The 20933-nt window shown below is 38.3% G+C and overlaps 5 protein-coding genes across 5 annotated transcripts; 3 read left to right on the forward strand and 2 right to left on the reverse strand.

Annotated features, from left to right (window-relative positions):
• Positions 1-4996: 4996 nt before the first annotated feature.
• Positions 4997-5669, forward strand: LOC114751035 (uncharacterized). Its single transcript, XM_028939697.1, has one exon. The coding sequence runs from the start codon at positions 5047-5049 to the stop codon at positions 5524-5526; it is 480 nt and encodes a 159-aa protein (XP_028795530.1). The 5' UTR covers positions 4997-5046; the 3' UTR covers positions 5527-5669.
• Positions 5670-8496: 2827 nt separating this feature from the next.
• Positions 8497-10190, forward strand: LOC114751032 (pentatricopeptide repeat-containing protein At2g36240-like). Its single transcript, XM_028939695.1, has one exon. It carries the CDS (start codon positions 8572-8574, stop codon positions 10009-10011), a length of 1440 nt encoding a protein of 479 aa, XP_028795528.1. The 5' UTR covers positions 8497-8571; the 3' UTR covers positions 10012-10190.
• A 1048-nt stretch (positions 10191-11238) lies between these two features.
• Positions 11239-13867, reverse strand: LOC114751036 (cytochrome b-c1 complex subunit 9-like). The gene is made up of 3 exons (XM_028939698.1): positions 13591-13867; positions 12982-13029; positions 11239-11618 (listed from the first exon to the last, which is right to left on the reverse strand). The coding sequence occupies exons 1-3, from the start codon at positions 13708-13710 to the stop codon at positions 11568-11570; spliced, it is 219 nt and encodes a 72-aa protein (XP_028795531.1). The 5' UTR covers positions 13711-13867; the 3' UTR covers positions 11239-11567.
• Positions 13868-15093: 1226 nt separating this feature from the next.
• Positions 15094-15828, reverse strand: LOC114751064 (uncharacterized). Its single transcript, XM_028939730.1, has one exon. It carries the CDS (start codon positions 15723-15725, stop codon positions 15264-15266), a length of 462 nt encoding a protein of 153 aa, XP_028795563.1. The 5' UTR covers positions 15726-15828; the 3' UTR covers positions 15094-15263.
• A 3641-nt stretch (positions 15829-19469) lies between these two features.
• LOC114751072 (pentatricopeptide repeat-containing protein DWY1, chloroplastic-like) lies at positions 19470-19790 on the forward strand. Its single transcript, XM_028939735.1, has one exon. It carries the CDS (start codon positions 19470-19472, stop codon positions 19788-19790), a length of 321 nt encoding a protein of 106 aa, XP_028795568.1.
• The last annotated feature ends 1143 nt before the right edge of the window (positions 19791-20933 follow it).

A 20933-nucleotide genomic window follows, 5' to 3' on the forward strand; every position in this document is an offset into this window, starting at 1 on the left:
TTCATTTTTAAGATGAACGTCGTTGCTGCTCAGGGTGATCAGCTCAAAGCAGTTCTAGAATAAAATATTTGGATGGGCCAAAATACGTAAATGCAAAGGTTTATAGAGAAACGTTAAATATTTGAAAGGTCTAATAAATCAAAAGCGCATGTGGAATTAAAAAAAAAAAAAGTTTGCTTGTCTTGTGGCTTTAGGGCTGTTGCTCCATCCTACGTTACGACAAAATCACAAAACCGCCTCTCATTTCTAATGTTCAACCAATCTCAGCGCAATTCAAATTTGACTTTCATACAGCGAAGCTTCAAGAGGGAACTTGAGGCCAAACATAAGGACGGTGATGTGAGCTTGAAGCACCGTTGAGCAGTTATTTTCAACGCATGGATGTTGATATGATTCAATCCACGAGAAGGTCATCAGCAGAAGGTAGCTGTGCATGAAAGTGAAAAGCCTGAAACCAAAGCACAGAGCACATGGAAAGAATCCCGGTTTCTGTCATGCTCGTAGAAACAACAGAGCAATACAACACAACTCTAGACTAGCCGCAGCGCCTGTCCAGTTATCTAGGATTACTCAGGATTCTATGCCTCAACAGGTCGTAACCGGTTGGTTTACTGGCAAACACAATGGTCAGTGAACGAAACTGAAACGTCACACTCAGTCTCGGTTCGGGTTTGGACTGGGTCGGGCTTATCAAGTCTCTTCAAAAGGTGAAAAATTAGGCCCATTGTTCAAAGCTGGTTCTCTGAGTTCTTTCAATAAAAAATATGACTGGTTTTAAGATTTTAAATTTATTACCACTATTCAGTATTTGAGTTATGTTATTATGTAGTTGTAGTAATTAATATTTTTCAATCTAGAAAAATTACTTTTTTCCGTGTTTCAAAACGATGTCGCCGTATCGGAAGTATGTATTTATTTTATAGAAAAAGATCATCATGAATTGATTTTGATAATAGATGCCAAAATTATGTTTTTTCGGAAGTCAGGATTTGAATCGGAGACCACGTCAGGTATATTCTTGGATTAAATATTGGGCCACTGTTTACACCGTTACAGCTCTCGTTATATGCAAAGGACCTTTTCCTATGTAGGAATTTGGTGCTTATTATATTCATGCGGTGTGGCTGTGATGAGTTCTAAGTTCACTTAAACTTTCTAGTCAAATGCTAATGATACTGAATCAAGTGTGATCACTCTCAGCCAGACTTTTTGAATTAAATGCGTAACCTGCTGAATCCTCCACTTCGAATAATCCATTTATTGAAGACCCCACAGCTAAACTGCTAACATCAACAATACAGCATGAATCATTCATTCATTTGAGGAGTTTGGACCTTTGGTTGAATAAATAATGAGGTGTCTCTCAAAATTTCCCCCCAAAATGGTGGCTGACAAAGCAGCACTAAGAGAATATGCAAGATTCATTCTTTTGTTTTTTTAAATGTTTCTTTATTTGACGATACTTTATTCTAAACAAAAAGAAAAAGAAAAGAACATGTAAATCTTGTTGAAATGTAGAAGAGGAGAAAAACAGCAAGAGTACAAAAAGATTGAAAACAACTGTTGTGGTGCCGGCCAAGCATGAAGAGGAAAATGTGAGGACCTGAAAGCAACATAAAGGAGAGCGGGGAAAGGCAGGACAAAATGGTTTGGTTTCTTGTATGTGTCAAAGCAAAGAGTGTCTTTCTGACTTGGAAGATGTGAACTGGGAGAAAGTTGTAACTTTTTTTTTGGGTCATTCTCATTAACTTCCTTTTGAGTTGTTGCCTTCTTGCAGTCTAATAATAGCGTGCGTATCCAAAAACACACACAATCTTCCTTCTTTGAGTTAGACACACCACAAAAAGGGAAAAAAAAAAAAAAAGAAGAAGCAAGGAGCCAGCCATGATGCAGACCACAAACAAATCCTCTTCTACTACTTGCTTCACTGCCTAACTCCTATTTCTTTAATCTGTTTACTGTTCGGGGCGTCCAATGTAGTTTTCCGCTATATCCTACCCTCGTATAAGTTTGCTATAATTCCTGTTTATAACAGTATTTGGTATTCGTAAAGATTTAGATAGTTTATCCACCAGAGGATACACCTCATATTCCTCCTTCCCCCCCCCCCCGGCCCCCAAAACAAAAAAAAAAACAAAAAAGAGGAGTATGTCCATATTTGTATTGCTTATCTTAATTAATTTGCTTACTGATACACACCGTCGTGTTCCGGAGTTCATGTCAAAGCTATAATGACAAGATGTGCAATAAATAGTTGTTGTAAATTGTAATGGTATCTGACTCTGTATCCTGCTACGACATCATCACATTCTTGGAAATGGTTCATTCGAAATAGTCATCATTCTAAACAGAGGAAAGAAAGTGTGCCATTCATCGTCTTATGGTGAACAAGGATTTGCCTTCGTCAGGCTGACATAACTATTTGCACCATCTCCGTCGACCTGCATCGATCCTATTGGTTATTGCTTTGTTGAATCGTCACCAACAATCAAATATCCTTTTGCTAGATATTGGATATTAGATACACTGCGCTCTTTATCCCCAAACAAACCTAAAATGATAGGATCTTATATGTATCTGTTGAACGATAACGCTTTTTAAACAAATGGCAAACGGTGGTTATATGGAAGTGGGCCTATTTTGCTCAGACCACGACGATATTGATGATATTTTCATCAGAAGCAGAAATATCTGAGGTTGCTTTCAGTCAAAGACACTTTCACTGGTTTAAGTGGCTATTGTATTTGATAAAGCAAAGCCTGCTTCGCAAATTGGGCATGTCGTGATAATGAAGTTCCACTTTTAAGAGTAGATAAATAGCATATTTAAGTAATGCAACAATTGGGAGCCAAGTTGCGCGAGTGTGAGGTAACAGTAAGGCCGGTAATGTACTATTGGCTAAGCAAATTTTTGAGGGGGAATCTACATCCTCAACAACCCTTTCCACACTTCGAGTTATATATTACCATTTCATAATGGGCCTCAAACACAATGGGACTTCCATTATTACATCATGAGTTTCCATATTTGCTTTTAAGGCATTATATATTTAATTGATTTTTCATTTGTCCCATTTTAGTAAATCAAAGTAATTTGGATACTTATTGATATTAATTGTAATAGAATTCCATTATTTTCAACCCCACATATGGTTCACCTATTTTCTTTTATCTTCAACCTTCTTTTTTTTTTGGGTCAAGGATTTTGTTGGTTAATTCGTTTCACAAAGTTTTCACTTAAAATGGATAATTTAATATTGATTTTCATATAATCTTGACAAAAGGATTCTATATGAAGTTAATTTCCCAAGTTTTGCCCCTTTTGAAATGAGGTAATGTTCGACTTCCTAACTCCACTAAGCAGAAATGTGAGAGCAACCTGCGAGAAGTTTCATGATGAGAAGCACGCGTGTTGACCACATCACACGCCACTAATCTCTTGTTTTGAGAAAGCACCCCATCAACATATTGGTTGTCGTCGTCGTCGTCATCGTCTTTAGCTTTTTGAATGCCACTCTGTCTCATTTAGCTGCAAACTGGCTGGAACTATGGAATCTCCTGCAAAAACACATCCAAAAACTATCAATAATCACGTACCCATGATCTTGATCTTGATATCATATTAAAAATGATGGGATGACGCCCCGAGTTGTCTTTACTTTCTCAGAAAAGCAGGACAAGAGGGACACCCTTTTATTTTTATTAGCTGAAAGTTCCATATCAGAATCTATCTGCACCGCACGAATGAGGCACAAAAAGCAGACGAATTTAAAGAGACTTTATTTTCCAGCACAAAAAGAAAGAAGCTTTACTTGAACATCTTTGTTTCAAAAATTAGACTCCTTTAAGCCAGCTAAATCTTAGTCTAGCATTCACTTTTTCATTTTAATCTGTAAACAGAGAATGATAAGACTCCATTAACCAGAATGATAAATCTCCCTTGGTTTGGCGCCATGATTGGAAAACGTTAAAAGATCAAACATACCAACACTTTTGGCTTTGGTATTACCATCCTACCCTTCGGGGATGTGTACACACACACATACAGCGTTAGCAATGGATGGTCCTATGACAGAGAAAAGGCAGAACTCACGTGTTGAAGTTGTGACAAAAGCAGATACGTTGCTTGCGCTTGTTTTATTGCTGTCGTTTTGCTTTTGTTATCTGCACATCCAACGAGATTAACAGGAGAAAAAGTCTCAAGAGATGATTCACGGGGCACAAAAAAAGAGGGGAAAGTGGAGAAGGAAAATTTGCAAGTTGCTACTTTCAAATTGTGATCCACATTCTCTCATGATGTGAGTGCGTAGAAGACGCGCAAATGCATCCACATGCAGTCGGTGTGAACCTGTTCTCCGATTTGAGTCAACTCAACAGAGGAGAATTGTTACTGCGATTGCACCAATGTGGTCAACCGTACCACTCCCGCTTTCTTGACCCCATGTCCATCTCACTAAATTCCTCCCCTATCTAGCCTAATCAGCTTATTCTAGTATTCACGTCCTAATTTTATTTATAATACATTTAGTATATATCTTAATATCATTTTTTGTGCATCCAACACTACTTGATATTATTTTCAGGTATATCCAGCATTTTAATCTTATTTATGATTTAAATGTCGGAAGTACAAAAAAAATTTCATCAGAGATGCACCATAAACAAAATTATGATACTAAAAATACAAAAAAAGTATAATATGTGCACTAGAAATAATATAGGAAACTAGATTTAATTAGAAAAGAACATCACACTGCTATATTCTACTTTACCCTTTTATTTATCCTGTAAAATTTATCCATGATCAATGACCACAGGACCGTTTCTAATGTAACACTCCTTTCGTGACTACAGGAGCATGAACAATGAACCCAGCCAACTGTCCCGGGCTCCCGGCTACATTAAAAGACCGAAGGGTAGCTCTGTAATATCCTGGGCACTAGGAGGGTATATTTCATAACCACTCCTTATAAATACAGCATAATTCTCGGCTCACTTTTTTCTCATCAGGAAAGCGAAATGCAGAGATCTTAAAATAAAATCATCCATGGGGAATTGCTTGGCTCTGCAAGACAACGTCGTCCGGGTCATGAAGGCCGATGGCGAAATTCTTGAATACAAGTCACCCATTCTAGCGCATCAAGTTTTGAAGGAATTTTCCGGCCATGCGATATCAGATTCCGTCCCAGTCCTCCGCCAACTTCAGCCCAACACCAAGTTGCTCGCCGGCCACTTATACTACCTCGTACCGCCGCCCCCAAAAGCCGGTAAGAAGAAGGTAAGGTTTGCGGAGCCTGAGGTACAAGGTTCTCAAGACAGTAGCAGTGTGGTAAGAATTAAGGTGGTCATTAGCAAGCAAGAGCTGCAGGCTCTGCTTAATAAGGGAGGAATTTCAGTCAACACGGTCGACATGTTATCTCTACTTCCCGGCGAGCAAGCGACGGAGAATGAAGACAAGTGTCACAAGAAAGATGATGGTTTCGAAGGGTGGAAGCCAGCGCTTGAAAGCATACCTGAACTAGTTTAGCCCTGTAACATATATTTTCATGTTCTGTTCCAGTTTCTTTCTCCCGCCTCTTGATCTCCTCTGTTTAAAATGCTTCGAACAGGGTTACAGATAAATATATATACACACACAGAAGGAAAAGATTTTGAGACTTTTGCATCTCATTGATTTGGTATTATAATTTAACGTCTAATTCTCTTCGAAACAAATCAAATATATCCGCAAGTTAACAAAACGATCAATAAAAATGGAAGTACAACAAGTTATGTTGCTTTAAAATCCATAAACGCCTTGTGCGAAGCAGGGGTCAGCTAACGCTGCATGCAGCGAAATATACCAACAATAGATTCCTTCATCTTCTCCAACCTTGTCAGTCTTAGCATTAAAAAAGAAACAGGATCAGAAAGACAGACAACATAAGATGTGCAACTATTATACATCTATTATAATTTTACAAATGCAAAAGCCACTTAACCCATAATCAAGAGAAATTAATGGAGAAACCATGATTATGTTTGCCATTCCTTACTTAAATTTATAATGGCCTTGCTATTATTCTCACTGATGGCAGTAGTGCATTTTCCCATTATTACCAGTATGGATAGAGAAAAATTGATCGATGAGACAAGTCAACGACCATCGATTCTAAATTCAACGCCAAGAGACTGCTAATTCTATTCATGTGGAAATCGAGACTTTCAGCGACTTGCAGCTCCTACGAGATCATTCTTGGATGTTACCACTTACCAGTGCTATATGAAGTAAATCTCCAATTTCCACAGCACTCGGTTTTACTATGGTAATTGATCTCTACGACCAGAAGTTCTGAGGAGTGAAACCGCAGGGCAAGGAAAGAGGAAGGTACAAGAGATACAAAATAATACTACCTCTGCTCCTTAATATAATACCCCGTTTGACTTTTTGTTTGGTTCTAATTATAAGACCCCAATCCATTTTGTTTTTCATATTTATACATTTTTTTTCAAAATAGTCCTTCTAATAATAATAGTTTTAGCTAATACACTTAATTAGCAAAGATATTTTAATAATAACAACACTTATTTATTACAAATAACTAATTTAACTTCCTTCTTTAATCTCCTCAAATAAGTCAACTGGGTCTTATAATTAGGACCGAAAGAAAAAAGCAGAGAAAGTCGATGATGCACGATGATAGTCATCAAAATCCTGATACAGTTCACAAAACAATCTTTAATTACCATGTACGCGGAAATATAATGATTCCCTCCAACCAAACAAGACCTAAATTTTAGATAGAGTAAATTTACATGTAATTACTCCAGTGAGGATTTTGGCGTGCATGCCAAGCAATATATGCCCCTTTCTCCGAAAATTGATTATCCTAGTCACTTTATTGGAATCATAGTGATACAGCCAGCACATGTAACATCATAATTTTCCTCTGTAAGTCCAAACAAGTTTTAATTTTGATATCCATATCTACTTTTCAGCAGTGTTTCTGCAGGATCTTTCATATAAGAAATATATATATGATCTTTCATGCCATTCCGCAGTTAGAAATGAACATAAACATTTGCTCAGCTGCTTCAGCACTTCTTTTAAAACAATATTAAAATTTACATGTCCATCACATGTACGTATAGTAACCGGCATATAATATTTCTGGGATCATTTAATCTTTACGATATCCAGTAGGCCAATTAGTTTATGCAGTTCACCGCATGATTTGAAAAAATTATATCACCTCTTATTCTAATTATAAAATCTCATTTATAGTGTATAAATGAAATCTTATAAATAGGACGGAAGTAGTACCTATTGATGGGATGTTTGTTAAGCAGAACATATAAGCCCTAAATAGACTCCCAACTTGTATCAAGCAATTGAACAAAACATCAGGTGCACTTCGATGTTTGCATATTTGAGTACCACTGATTATAACTCTTTCACCAACCACTGTGTTGATTAGATTGGTCTTGAATGTATCATCTAATAAAAGTACTGGTTGCCACGGCGGCTTTCTAGACTGTGAAGTTGCTCAGGTTAAGAACTAGAATGGGCTAAGCACTGTCGGGTATTGCTGAGTCAGTTCAAAAGAGATCGCTGTGTTGATCATAGGCATTGAAAAATTGAATCATAATAATTCCAAAACATCATCCATTCGGATTCATTTTTATTTGCTTGGGTAAGATATTTTGTAGGTTGTTATGCTTTGTATTGAACTTTGCTTCTGGACTTTTGGTGTATTTTCTCATCTTTAAATCGTTTATTTCCAATGTTTAGGATGGGTAGAATTTGGAGCAGGTATATCCTTGCAAGGTTGGCTAGAGCTGGCTGGATTAGGGAGGGTGAGAGTTCTTTTTTTTTTTTTTGGGTTGCCTACACAGTTTACCAGAACTTTGCTCCGACTACATCTGAATCTGACTCGCATGACGCACCTGATTGTAGTGGGTGAGTCTTCTAACAGAGATTTCTGTATACGTTAAGGCTCGAACTCAAGACCTTATTTAAGCAGTATCAAACCGCTTACTACTTAGACCAGAGCCCCGATGGTGGAGAGTGAGAGTTTTTCTGGCAACGTGAATCTTCTTTTGGGCAGTCAGTGAAGTGGCCTTTTCATGTTTATTAACTGACGGAAGTGAAAGCACTATGAAATTCAACCTGGTCAAAGAAGAAAGAGAATCGAACGTGCTGCTGGGAGAAGAGAAAGAGAAACCGAGAGGAACTTTGCAATCAAGGGGTCAGATTAAATGACAAGATGGAACGGCCCGGATTTTGTTTCAAGAAGCAAAACGTGCTTTGGCCTTTGCGGCAGCGGATGGAATGGTCAGTGCTGACTCCCTCCTGTCGATACATTTTGAGTGGCGCGCGAGATCAGCACGAGGAAGAGAATAAAGGGAAAAGTAGAAAATAAAAAGAGGGTAAACATTTTTCTTTTAAAAAATTTTTTTTTGTAAACATATTTTTAAAATTACGGTTTTGTTTTTATCGAACATTTTTTTAATCGGATCTCCCCCGGAGGAACAATAAAACGAGGGTGAACAAAAATCTGATGCTGGCGTTAACGGTAAACGTGATCGGCGAATGGGCTTGAAGAGGTTTCTAAAACCCATCGCTAAACCACCGCCCCCGTCGTCGTCACCGCCCCTTTCTCCGATCCCCAACCCTCCGCTTCCGGCCCCACCTGATACTTCTCTCTCCCCACTTCCTACTCTTACTCTCTCTCCCAACTCCCACTATCATCACCTCCTTCGCTTCGTCAAGATCCATCTCACTCCTCCTTTCACGCCGGACAGCCTTCTCCACTTCCTCAAATCCAAGCTCCATCACCATCCTAGTTTCACCATCTATGACTTTCATATCTTCAACTGGGCTGCCACTATCGACTCTTATCGCCACAATCACTCTACTTTCGAATGGATGGCTCGTACTCTCGCAGTTACGAACCGCCTGGTCGAACTCCGAGCTCTTCTCCAATTCATGGTTTCCAATCCTTGCCCCTGCTCCGACGGTATATTCTCTTGCTCTAGAACTGAATCCATATTCCAGTTTTCGATTAACGCTTTTTGTAAAGCCCGAAAACTGGACGATGCTGTTTTCGCTTTTGAGTGCATGCGGAGATTGATTGATGGGAAACCTAATGTTGTGATTTGTAACTGCTTGATTCATGGGTTTGTAAAATGCGGAAGGCATGATAAAGCGTTGGAATTTTATGATAGAATGATAAGAGATAGAGTGAAGCCTGATGTGTTTACCTTTAATATTTTGATCAGTAGTTATTGTCGAAATTCACAGTTTGGATTGGCTTTGGATTTGTTTAAGGAGATGAGGGAAAAGGGATGCAATCCCAATGTGGTCACTTTTAATACTTTGATTAAGGGGCTCTTTAGGGAGCGGAAGATTGAAGAAGGGATTGAGATGGCTTACGAGATGATTGAGCTGGGGTGTCAGCTCTCAAGCGTGACATGTGAGATTTTAGTTGATGGACTTTGTAAGGAAGGCCAGGTTTTGCGGGCATGTGAGATATTAGCAGACTTGTCCAGCAAGAGACTTTTGCCCAATGGATACGATTATTTTGTTTTGGTGGAGACTCTATGTGGAAAAGGTAATGTTGCTGTGGCATTGGAGCTTATTTATGAGCTATGGAACCAAGGAAATGCCCCTAGCTTGATTGCTTGCATTACATTAATTGACGGCTTAAGGAGCTTGGGGAAGACTGAAGAAGCATTTAGATTGTCAGAAAAGATGCTCAAGGAAAATATGGTTCTCGATATTGTGACTTTTAATTCTGTTCTTGAGGATACTTGTAATATGCGTAGAACAGCATATGCAGATAAGTTGAGATTGCTGGCTTCAAGAAAAGGTTTGAAACCAGATGGCATGACCTATAGAATTTTGGTTTCTGGGTATGCACGAGAGGGCAGTCAAAAGGAGGGAGAATCAGTGTTAAATGAAATGTTGGATAGGGGATTTATATCTGATCTTGCTACGTATAATAAATTGATGAATGGGTTCCCTAATTGATAATGTTCTAAACCCTGGAAGTAAAATTATAGGCAATGTAGCATTTAATTGGTCCTCAATTATGACTTATGTAAACTTGATGCAAAGATGACTGAGAAACTCTCATGCTGGACATAAGAATTGTCGTAAGAAACTTAATTCTCTGTTTTGTATTTATCTATTATGTTACCTTTTTCCCCAGTGACAGTCAGATATAATCACTTTCAAATATACATCTTATCAATGTTGCATCCTGATTGCATTGGATAAAACTTGGGCACCTTAAGCTGCACATTGTAAACTAGACAAAAAGGGCTTGATCATGGTATGAGAGAGAATGAGAGACGATCCTCAAGTGCCAAATGAAATTCAATAAATAGAAGATGGTTGATCATGAAATTGTGCATGCCGTTGCTTGATTCCTCTCTTTACATTACCCTTGAATTTTAGAGGAACTGAAGTTGAGCTAAGCCTGTGGAAAGCTCGAATTGATTATATGTTTGGCTTTAGTTAACATTGCTCACACTTGCCTTTTACGAGCATTAATCACTTTTTGGATAAGGCTCTTGCTGCTGAAGTCTGGAACTGATTTAACTTAGCCGTAGCGTCATCCCTGTCCCGAGTGACAATATTTGTAATTTTTCACATGTATATTTGATTCTATTTTCGATAATTATGGTTGTCTTTTTACTTCCAACGGTTTGTGAAGGGAGGCCGAGGTATGTAGCAGGGTGGAATGTGTGAGGATCTAAACCAGCAGATGACGTTGAGGCTGAACTTGTTATTGAAGCACAGGCAAGCGGCGGACAAATGGATGTGATACTTGTTTTTCAAAAAAGACACGACCGCATATGTGCGTAGCAATGAAAGCTGAACGGATCGGTTCCAACACAGGCCAAGGGAACGTGATCAGCTCAATGCCTAATCCGTTCATTCTTAATGAATATTTGGCACAAAAATGCATAATTCTATATTCTCCTTCTCATTGCTCTCTCTATTGTGGTCCCTAACCTCGATTACAAACCTCAATCATCCGTCTGCCAAGTGCAACGATGCACCCGGTATTACTTAGATCAGTTTAAATACCACCCCCCCCCCCATAAAAAAAAAAAGCAATCGTCCGCAGGACATGTCAGTCTCATCTCCCAAGTTTTACGAATGAAATTTATAGAAGTAAACAATAAGACAAAGCCTACCACTTCCACAATCCCCAGTTTGAATAAGGAAAATTTGTCAGGCACCAAAAAGTAACTCGGCATATGAGATACTTCCATTTTTCAGTGCTTCTTCCATTAATGCCATTCGGATCTTGCAAGTACCAAAAACAGAGTGCCAGTATTAGGACAAAAGTTCCGATAAACTACGTACTCCGACGTTTCGGAATAAATTGTTCGAGCAAATAAGCTTGCTCCTTATACTCCCAACAATCAATGCAATTATGCTTGTGAATCAAGATTGACAAAAGAAGCAATCATCAGACACTTATTACAAAAATGGAAATCCGTATCTAGTCCATCAGGTCCAAATTTCCAAAAAGTATGAAACTTCAAAGACGGCCAGTGAATTGGTCCAACGATTTACTCTTCTGATTGCCTTTGCCCCAACACTGGAATGTCTTCATATCGTTTCTGCAGAAGGATAAAATGGGATTAACATTTGTCACCATCAAAAAAATCAACAGCGCAACATCACAAGTATTAGAAATAGAAATCTTAAATTTTATGTGCGGTAATGGGGAACAACTATTTGTCCTGCTAGCACAGATATGATGGACAATGGAAATTTAAAATGCTCTATTCATATGAGAAAACCATGTAATAAGTGCAGTTCGTAACAAATTTCCTCATCCTAACCATTCCAATGTCCTCCTTCTTCCCTATCAAACATTGGAAGTCTCGTCGAATAGTGATTACTGACCAAGATCAGATCCTTCTTTGTCCCCATCTCAAATTATTCTCTTATTTAGGCTATATTTGGTTAGAGTAAATATGGACAGGAGGAAAATGGCCGTGCGTTTAGATTTTAGACTTGAAAAAACATGAAAATCGACCAATATTCATGAGACAGAGAGGCCAATTGACGATTCACAACTTGCTCCCATGGAACTTTCTAAACACTCAAGACAAATGAGGAATTAAGGGGCAGAAAGATAGCTGTCTAAAAGTTTGTGCATGTCAGAGAACAAGTCATCATTTTCCCCCTTCGGTAGGGCTATGGAGAGCTTGACCTCAAAAGGGGTTCAGCTATCCTCCTAGTGTTGGATTATGTGTAAACAAATTTTTTTTAACCACACATACAAAACTTGAGGTGATTCATAGACGAAGAGTCACAAACTCCCGTAAGATCGTGAGATCGAGCTCTTCACATCAAGACCATTTCTCTTCTGTGGTTTTTCTTTTGGAAAGGAGGGCCACCAGAGCATGTTAAATGACAGGAAATAATGGAAGATATTAGAAAGACTCTAATGAAACAGTCTAAATCGTGATCTAGGCACAATCACAATGTGTCAAAATTGCATCAGGTTCAAACCCAAAAAAAACGTATTTGCATTAAGAAGTATTCATAAACTATGAGACTTTGGAGCCCATTCCAAAATCCAGCGAGAATGGCTACGTGCAAACATCATTAAGTTGTTGGCTAGAATTATGATCTAGACATGTAGGCGAGTTCAAAAGAGGCAGTATCGTGGCTCCAATCTGCTACACTATTCAGACGACTCAACAAAGCAGTAGTCAAGAAGTTTCAGGGGAGACAGAAGTCAAGTCATAACACCAAATTGGCAGATATGCATGAAAATATTGCATTTCTAGCCCTAACACATAAAGAACAAGAATAGATCCAATAAAGACATCATCTCAATTAAATACATTAAGTTAGACATTTCAAAAATAAATAAATGAATCTTTCACAAAAGGCAGGCACCATAAAATCGATACTCAAAGTAAAAAAAAAATATAACATCTTATATTTAGAGTGAAGCAGATTTGTTACCCCAACATTATTGTACTCCCATAGCTTGTGAACACCATAATCCACAGCCTGCAACCAATAACAAATCTCATAATTATTCTGATCGCAAGAAAACAAATGTACGCAACAAAGTAACAAATTACAAATATCGTGAAAGGAATTAAGCCCTCTTTGGAACAGAGCAATGGATTTTAAAACATTATGCTGCTGATATTCATATCATCCATGCCAAATCTCACCAACCTCCGCTTACTCGCAGATTGTGAGAGTTGGAGTATTACTCACGCGTACTTCCTATAGAAACACATTGGTGCCATGTTCGAAACTTTGTCCATAATCAACTGTGATTGAAACATGACAATAAGATAACCTATCCTTTCCTAACCCGCATTCTTCGAAGTTTTGCCTCAAACAAACAGGAACCAGATCATTCGTATGAAGGGTACTGGCAGCTGAAGCATTAATCGGTTTCCAGGAAGGGAAAAGAATTCTAATCTCGCCACTACAAAAAATGCGCCTAATCCTAAGAAAATTCCTAGAAAATGCAAAACAAAGAAAGCTGAGACACAACTAACGAGACTCCGATTAGATTAGACGAACAAGAGCTTTAAATTAAAACTGAGGACAGACCCGTTCCCCAAGGAAGGCACCGGCAAGGATGAAGGAAACATAAACGGAGTTGCGGCGCATAATGACTTTGTAAAGGCCTTCAAGAAGACCTCCTCTACTCCTTCGAGCTGCTGAATCCATGGATGATCAATTAGCTTCGCTGTATTTCTCCGGTTAATCGCTGATTGTGTCTCTGGTCTCCCTAGGGTTGCAGCTCTCTCTCGCTCCTCCGCTCCGCCCCAATGTTAGGTTAGGCCTCCTAACGCTCCCGGACCGAAGGCAAGCCATACCGGTTCACTTGAACCGGACAATTGTAGCAGTCAACTAGTCGTCCGCAAATGATGCAGGTTCACTTTAACCCATATCTTTTTGGGAATGTGCTCTTACTCTGGGGCCACAGAAGAGAAGGTGAATATTGTAATTTTGCAAATACTTCTTATTTGTTTTTGAATAACGCCTTCCTTCTATATCATTTACTCCTTCCAGTACTGTTCATAAATTTTAAATTTAGAAAATGATATCATTTATTGCATTTTTCTTAATTTAGCCCACAATTATTTTTTTCCCTTTGTCATAATCTCTTTCATCACATTTTTTACATATTTTTTATTTATTATAAGATCACATTTTGAAATAAAAGTATATTTCTAACTTGTTTACCATTTTAAACTAATTTTATCTAATTATTTGTTATCTGTGAATTAATTATTTAAAATTTATAATACGAACTGGATGGAGTTTTTTTCTCTCTCTCATCAAGAAATAATACCATAGACCCTCAAGCAGCTGATAATTAACTGCACAACATCTTCGTGTGGATTGTGGAGATTGGAGAACAACGAAGTTCCCATATGGGAATTATAATTTTTCATTTTAAAAATCACAGTGCCGGTTCAGATCCTTTTCTGTTTCTTACTCTCTCTTGAAGATGTGTGCGCGCGCGCGTGTGTGCGTGTGTGTATTGGCATTCGCTTCCGTCAAACTCTTGAGGCCAAATTTATATACTCCCTCCTAGGGTATGTATATCATTGTGCAGTTGTAAATGAGAATTATAACCAAGGGGCCGAAAAAACTTCTTAAATAATCGAATTTGTGTTCCTCGACACCATATATCGGCGCAGCTCCCGCCTCCCTTTGCTGAGGTGGGTATGAATTGGTTCTGAAGAAGGCGGCCCAGGACAGAGACGTCAACTTAGTTCAATGGAAGTAGACTTGTCTTTCCACGAATGTTGGGTTAGTGGATTCCAGTGCCACTGTTAGTGTTAGATAAGAATGCTTACTTAACAGTGTCATAGCTTGAAGAAAGACGTCATGTTTCACACAAGAAAGAAAATCAAAGCACCGGCTGGAGAAAAGGTATAACTAAGCGACAAACGTTCTATTACTAATGAAACTTTGGACTCATAATCATATTCTTCTATTACTATCAGGCGTTCTTTAGGAAAGTATGACTGCAGTTTTGTAGAAAAATCACTTGCTCAAGTTTTGTTTCGTACCATAAGCATGGTCACAGTAGTGAGTGAGTTGGTGGCTAGCCAATCAAGGACTTATTCATCAAATCATGTTCTTGATGCAAGTACAAAATGTAACACAGTGGTTTTATAAACAAGGTGAGGATTTATAAACCATCCTCCACAGGAACAGGCTGCTAAATGTGCTTGACGAATGAAAAATCAAAGACCTGTTTTACATGGTCAATCCACGAGCAGTGCCCTTCTTCCTTCTCGGACCAAAGCCGCTCGTGCCGTCATAATCCTGCTGGGAACAAAGGGAGCATCAAAAGCAGAGCAATTTATCCAATCTTTCAAAAGCTCTTCCTGACCCCACATCTCAGGAATCCAAACCCTTCCAGCCACTTCAACTTTGTGACGCTTCAGCCTCTCTCGTCCATTATCCTCTGCCCCAACAATTTCCTCTCTCGCATTTACAGCAGCCGACTCAGGCTTCTGAATTGCAATTTCCTCTTCACTGAAGAGACAAGTTTTTGAAGCTGATGGGTTTTGTGTATCACCTTTATCACTGTCATCGAAGCTGCAGCTGCTCGTAAAGGAGCCTATTTGCTCAGTATTATCGTCGTGGGGTTTCTTCAATTTCAATGGTTGATGGGTTATCTGGGTATAAGAGTTAGTCGGAGGTAGAGAGGATTTTGCTTCCATTCCGAGCAGAGGAGAGAAGGAAGTAGAATGTACAGAGGGTGTTGATGTTTGGAACTTCGATGAGTGGCTGATTTTGTACCCTTCAGCTTCAGGGTAGGCAACAGACGCCAAAGAATGAATGGAAATTTTATTATGCACATCACCCGCAAAGTTCGTTTTTGTGTGGTAAATGAGAAAATTACGTGTCCTGTTGGAGCGGGGGTTTCAACGTGTGGCTGGCTTCGTTCCAACCTCGTTAGTACTGAAAGTGCCAAGGGATGGAAATCCCAAAAAGAAAAACGGGTTTGTTAGGAACAGCCACCAAACCTTGTTATTATTTCTGTTCATACTATAAAAAAAAATTTATATGACCTTTACGAAAAAATTAAGTGTCCTGTTACCATGAGATGTCAAAGAATCCAGTAGTAAGATGCACGTACTAAAAGAGGGGGAAAAAAAAAAGCATCTAGCATTGCAATTTTGCTGGGGTCATTTATTTTTAATGTAAATTGTGTGGGTGTGTGTGTGTGTAGTGTTAATGAGGTCATAAGAAAATGAATAGGTGTGGAGAGCCAGGGATTCCTCATAATTCTGGGCAGATTTTTGGAGGGATGAGAGGTTCATGTTGATCCGGGAAGTTATATCTCATTTTCGGCTCTCGACCAATGAGGTTAATGAATTTGATTTGCGTAGGCAATCGTAACCAGTGGTTTATCATTGTCCCCTGAATGTAAACTGACTTTTTTCTGGAGTTCCCTGAAAAAGATATTTAAATTTTAATGGTCACCATAAAAAAACATTATTATTTTATGTGTTGAATTTTTTTTTGCAAACTATTTTTGTGATTTAGCTGGTATGGGACTGGACATGTCTTTTCATTTGGAGATTGCATCCTCCAAGATCAGGAAACCACTATTACACCCTCTTGCAGGACAAATAATACATAGAAACATTACAGAAATGAGTTTTTTGGAGGGAACTAGCAAACCGGGGGCTCCCCTCTCGAGTCCGGTCATTCCCCTTGGGGCAGAGAAATACTGCGGCTGATTGTATGGCCAAGTGGGTGGTTTCCCTGAAATTTGGCCCCACCATCTTTCCTGAGGTCCCTCCTCGGATATCTCAGCCACATTGTGCATGAAAATATTGTTCTGGTTGAAAAAAATAATTTAATTATTTTTTAATCTATCCAAATTAATTAAAAAAAATCAAATCTCATGCTAAGTATTGCATGTAATAGTATAATAATATTGCATTCGATCTTTAATATAAGAACTCATTTGACTTTTATTATAGTTCTAAATATAAGACCCTAATCCACTTTATTTCTTATACTTGCGTATTTTCTCCTAATGTAATCCTTTTAATAATGGTAGTTCTAACTAATATATTTAATTAGTAAGGATATTTTAAGAAAGACAATACCTATTTATTACAAATAACTAACTTAACTTATCTCTTTAATCTATTCAGATTAGTTTGGGACGGAGGTAGTATTATCTGAGGGATTTTGTACTCAAAATGCCTTAAGTTTAAGAAGTATAACAGCACGAGATAGAAATATTATATGATGATATGAAACAGAAAACACGAACTCAAATAAAATGATGCAGTCATGTAAAATATGATAATTCCTTTGGCTTCACATAAAAAGTTGAAGAAAGCGATCACAACAAGGCCATTAAGTAACGATTCAACGCTACATTTCCAAGTGATGCAGATAAAACGAGGTGAAAGAATTGATATGTGGGATAGGTATCCATGTGAACTTGACATGGTTGACAAAAGCAGAAGGCAATACCCTCACTAATCTTATCTATCTTCAGATGGATCCCATCTACATCCACCGGAATTGGATGTCTATTGCAATTATATCCGTAGATGTTTTGCATGATGTGTTTTTGAAATTTCACTATGAAATGGAATGGCTGATTTACAGTAGTTTTTAATTGAAAAACTCTTTGACAAAATGATATTCTTTTATTTGAAAAACTATTTGGTAAACTGATATAAAAACTCAAATTCACCTTATTACAGGCTCGATGGTCCAGCTGAAACGAATTCATGAACAGTCATATGGGGACGCTTTTATGGGGGGGAAGTAACAAGCTGAAGGACATGACAGAGGGGGCTCACCTTATTCAAAGCTATGCACAAACTAGAGAGTTAAACAAACAAAGGAAAGCAGCCGCATGCTCAGCTCATACGAGGTGCCCATCCACTATGCACATTCCTCACCAATCACTTAATGGACATGTACTCAAGAAATGGGGAACTTAGAGTGCGCTATCAAACTGTTCGACAAAAGGCCAAAAGGAAACGTGGTTTCTTGGACAGCAGTGATCAGTGGGTTTTCTCAAGATTGGAGGTTTCAGGAGGCTCTGAATACTTTTTGTCGAATGAGGAATACTGGAGAAGCACTAACGCAATTTTCTTTTTCGAGTGTTCTTCGAGCTTGTGTCTCTCTTGAATCGATTGAGCTTGGGACACGAATGCATAGTCTCGCGATGAAGTGTGGTTGTAGCAACGAACTATTTGTGGAGAGTAATTTGGCAGACATGTACTCGAAGCATGGAATAATGTATGATGCTTGTAAGGTTTTTAATGAGATGCCTTGCAAGGACCAGGTATTGTGGACTTCTTTGATTGATGGCTATGTGAAGAATGGAGATTGTGAGGAAGCTTTGATAGCTTATAAGAAGATGATCAGTGATGATATTTTGACTGATCAGCATGCACTTTGTAGCACTTTATTGTAGATCACTAAAGTCTTCTGATCTTGGGAAGTCCCTCCACGCAACTATTGTGAAGGGGATTTGAATTGGATACTATTCTAGTAAATGCTGTCATAGACTTGTATTCGAAGTCTCGAGACATGGAAAGTGCTTCAAAAATCTTCCAAACATTGTAGGAATATAGTGTCATATACTGCTCCAATTGATGGATACGTTGAGATGGGCCCAAAATCCAAGATGCTCTAAGTACTTTTGTTGACTTACGGAGGCAAGGAGTTGAACCTAATGAATTTACTTTCTCTAGCTTAGTAATCGTCTGTGCTAACCAAGCAGCACTAGAACATGGAACCCAGCTTCATGGCCAAGGTGTCAAATTTAACTTTGATAGAGACCCTTGTGTTGCTTCAAATCTTGTTGATATGTATCGAAAACGTGCGTTTTTTGATCACTCAACCCAAGTGTTTGAGTAGATCGCGAAACCAAATAATGTAGCATGGAACTCATTGTTGGGAGCCTCTGCACCGCATGGTTTAGGAAGAAATGCCATTGAAACTTTCCAGCGGATGATCGACAAAGGGATTAAACCAAACGCAATGACATTTGTCAGTCTTTTAATAAGATGCAGTGATACAGGAATTGTAGAAGAAGGACTAAACTTCTTTTGTTCCACGGACAAGATTTATGGGGTGATGCCCAGAGGAGCATTACAGTTGTGTTATTGATCTACTTGGTCGAGCGGGAAAGCTCAAAGAAGCTGAAGATTTTATAAATAATATGCCATTTGAGCCAAATGCTTTAGGAAAGGGGCAAAATTGCGGCAGAAAAATTGATGAAGCTTGAACCTGAAAATAGTGGAACTCATGTTCTGCGGTCAAATATTTTTGCTAAGGAAGGACAATGCGAAGATGTTAGTTTGAGGAAGATGATGAGAGACGGAAACATAAAGAAATTGCCAGGTTATAGCTGGGTTGATATCCAAAACAGAACCCATATACTTGAAGCTGAAGACTAGTCCCATCCACAAAAGAAAGTTATGAAAAGCTTGGCAGTCTTATTTGATCAAATAAAGAATGCAGGACATGTTCCTCAGGCAGAATTAGTTCTGGTTGAGATGGACAAGGCATTGAAAGAGAAGCATCTTCATCATCACAATGAGAGAATTGCTGTGGCTTTTTCACCAATTAGCATGCCAATCGGGAAGCCAATTATTGTGAAGAAGAATCTAATCTGTGCTGATTGTCGTTCTGTCATTAAGTTCATGTCTAAAGTTATCGGGAGAATTGTAATTGTTAGAGATAGCAGTAGATTCCACTATTTTGTGAATGGTTCGTGCTCCGGTAAAGATTACTGGTAATGCCTGAAAGCTTGATGGTTTGTGAAGGAATGTAATGCTAACAATTAGAAAACCATTGAAGAAATTTCAAGGAAATACACTTCCCTTGATTGTTTACCTTGCTGTTTTGTTGGAAAAGAGAAGAAAATCTCCGTGACGCCTATGGCTTGTAAAATCCACTCCCGGTGGGAAGTATTGAAGTTACTTTCTCCCATGACGTCCAAAGGCATTTGGTGGGTTATCACATTCCATGAATGGAGCAATAAAAACATTCGATAAGAAATATTGACCACTCATTATTCGTTGATCATCACAAAAACACAACAAACCGATGAGTGTGGCTCATTTAGAACTTCAGCTAGGAGGTTCCTCTGAAATAAAATTTGCTTTTTATTGGAGAGATTGGGGGTTACTAAAATCTCCATTTTTCTAAGGGTATTTTCCAGCCATAGTCACTAATTCACGCCTTCCTAAGTGTAGAAAAACGCACAAGTAGGCACAGTCCCCCCCCCCCCCCAAAAAAGTTTTTTTTAGTTCACAACCGTGAGATGAACATTTAACACCATGTTTAAAAATCAGTTAAATTTTTTAATTAATCAATTATCTTTATTTTAATATGATGCGACAGATTTATTAATGCATCAACAGAAATATTTAGTGGCAAAAAGGCGGATGTTCAAAAATCTCAAAATTGAAAGGGTTTTTATCTTTCAAGATTCTGTATTGCCTTTCCTATTAAAAAATAAAAAGGAAAATAAGTTAATTATCAGAGATATGAACTTCAAAATTTGGAATCTCCGAAAGTACACTCAGTTGATTTTATTAATAGAGGGATATTAACCATCAGATCCTGATATAATGATATTGAGATAAATATTTTTATTTATTTTTAAAAAAATAAATTTGTAGCTCTCCGGAGCACCATTAGACCACAATCCAATAGCTAATATCCTTCAATTGAAGTTTAATTGAGAGGACCAATCCTGATCTCTATTAGAATGTTCTATTGTTTCTATCACCTTTTTGTTTTGGACCGTTCTAACCCCAAAAAAAAGGTGCCTAAAAAGGGGTCATTAATTTGAAAATATAGAGATAAAGTGCGATTAACTAGAAATTTCCCCGGGGGGGGGGGGAGGGAGTAAAAAGGCTAAGTTCATTTAAAAA

Source organism: Neltuma alba, unplaced genomic scaffold (assembly GCF_004799145.2).
Source record: "Neltuma alba isolate B1F8T4 unplaced genomic scaffold, ASM479914v2 tig00006741_pilon, whole genome shotgun sequence".
NCBI classification, from domain to species: domain Eukaryota; kingdom Viridiplantae; phylum Streptophyta; class Magnoliopsida; order Fabales; family Fabaceae; genus Neltuma; species Neltuma alba.

Excerpts from the sequence above, each read along its gene's own strand:
- LOC114751064 (XM_028939730.1), bottom strand. The coding sequence starts at position 15,725 with ATGGAAGCAAAATCCTCTCTACCTCCGACTAACTCTTATACCCAGATA.
- LOC114751032 (XM_028939695.1), top strand. The coding sequence starts at position 8,572 with ATGGGCTTGAAGAGGTTTCTAAAACCCATCGCTAAACCACCGCCCCCG.
- LOC114751035 (XM_028939697.1), top strand. The coding sequence starts at position 5,047 with ATGGGGAATTGCTTGGCTCTGCAAGACAACGTCGTCCGGGTCATGAAG.
- LOC114751072 (XM_028939735.1), top strand. The coding sequence starts at position 19,470 with ATGAAAAGCTTGGCAGTCTTATTTGATCAAATAAAGAATGCAGGACAT.
- LOC114751036 (XM_028939698.1), bottom strand. The coding sequence starts at position 13,710 with ATGGATTCAGCAGCTCGAAGGAGTAGAGGAGGTCTTCTTGAAGGCCTT. Across the intron at positions 13,030-13,590 it reads GTGCCTTCCTTGGGGAACGG|GCTGTGGATTATGGTGTTCA; the intron begins GTCTGTCCTCAG and ends TATTGGTTGCAG. Across the intron at positions 11,619-12,981 it reads GGGAGTACAATAATGTTGGG|AAACGATATGAAGACATTCC; the intron begins GTAACAAATCTG and ends ATCCTTCTGCAG.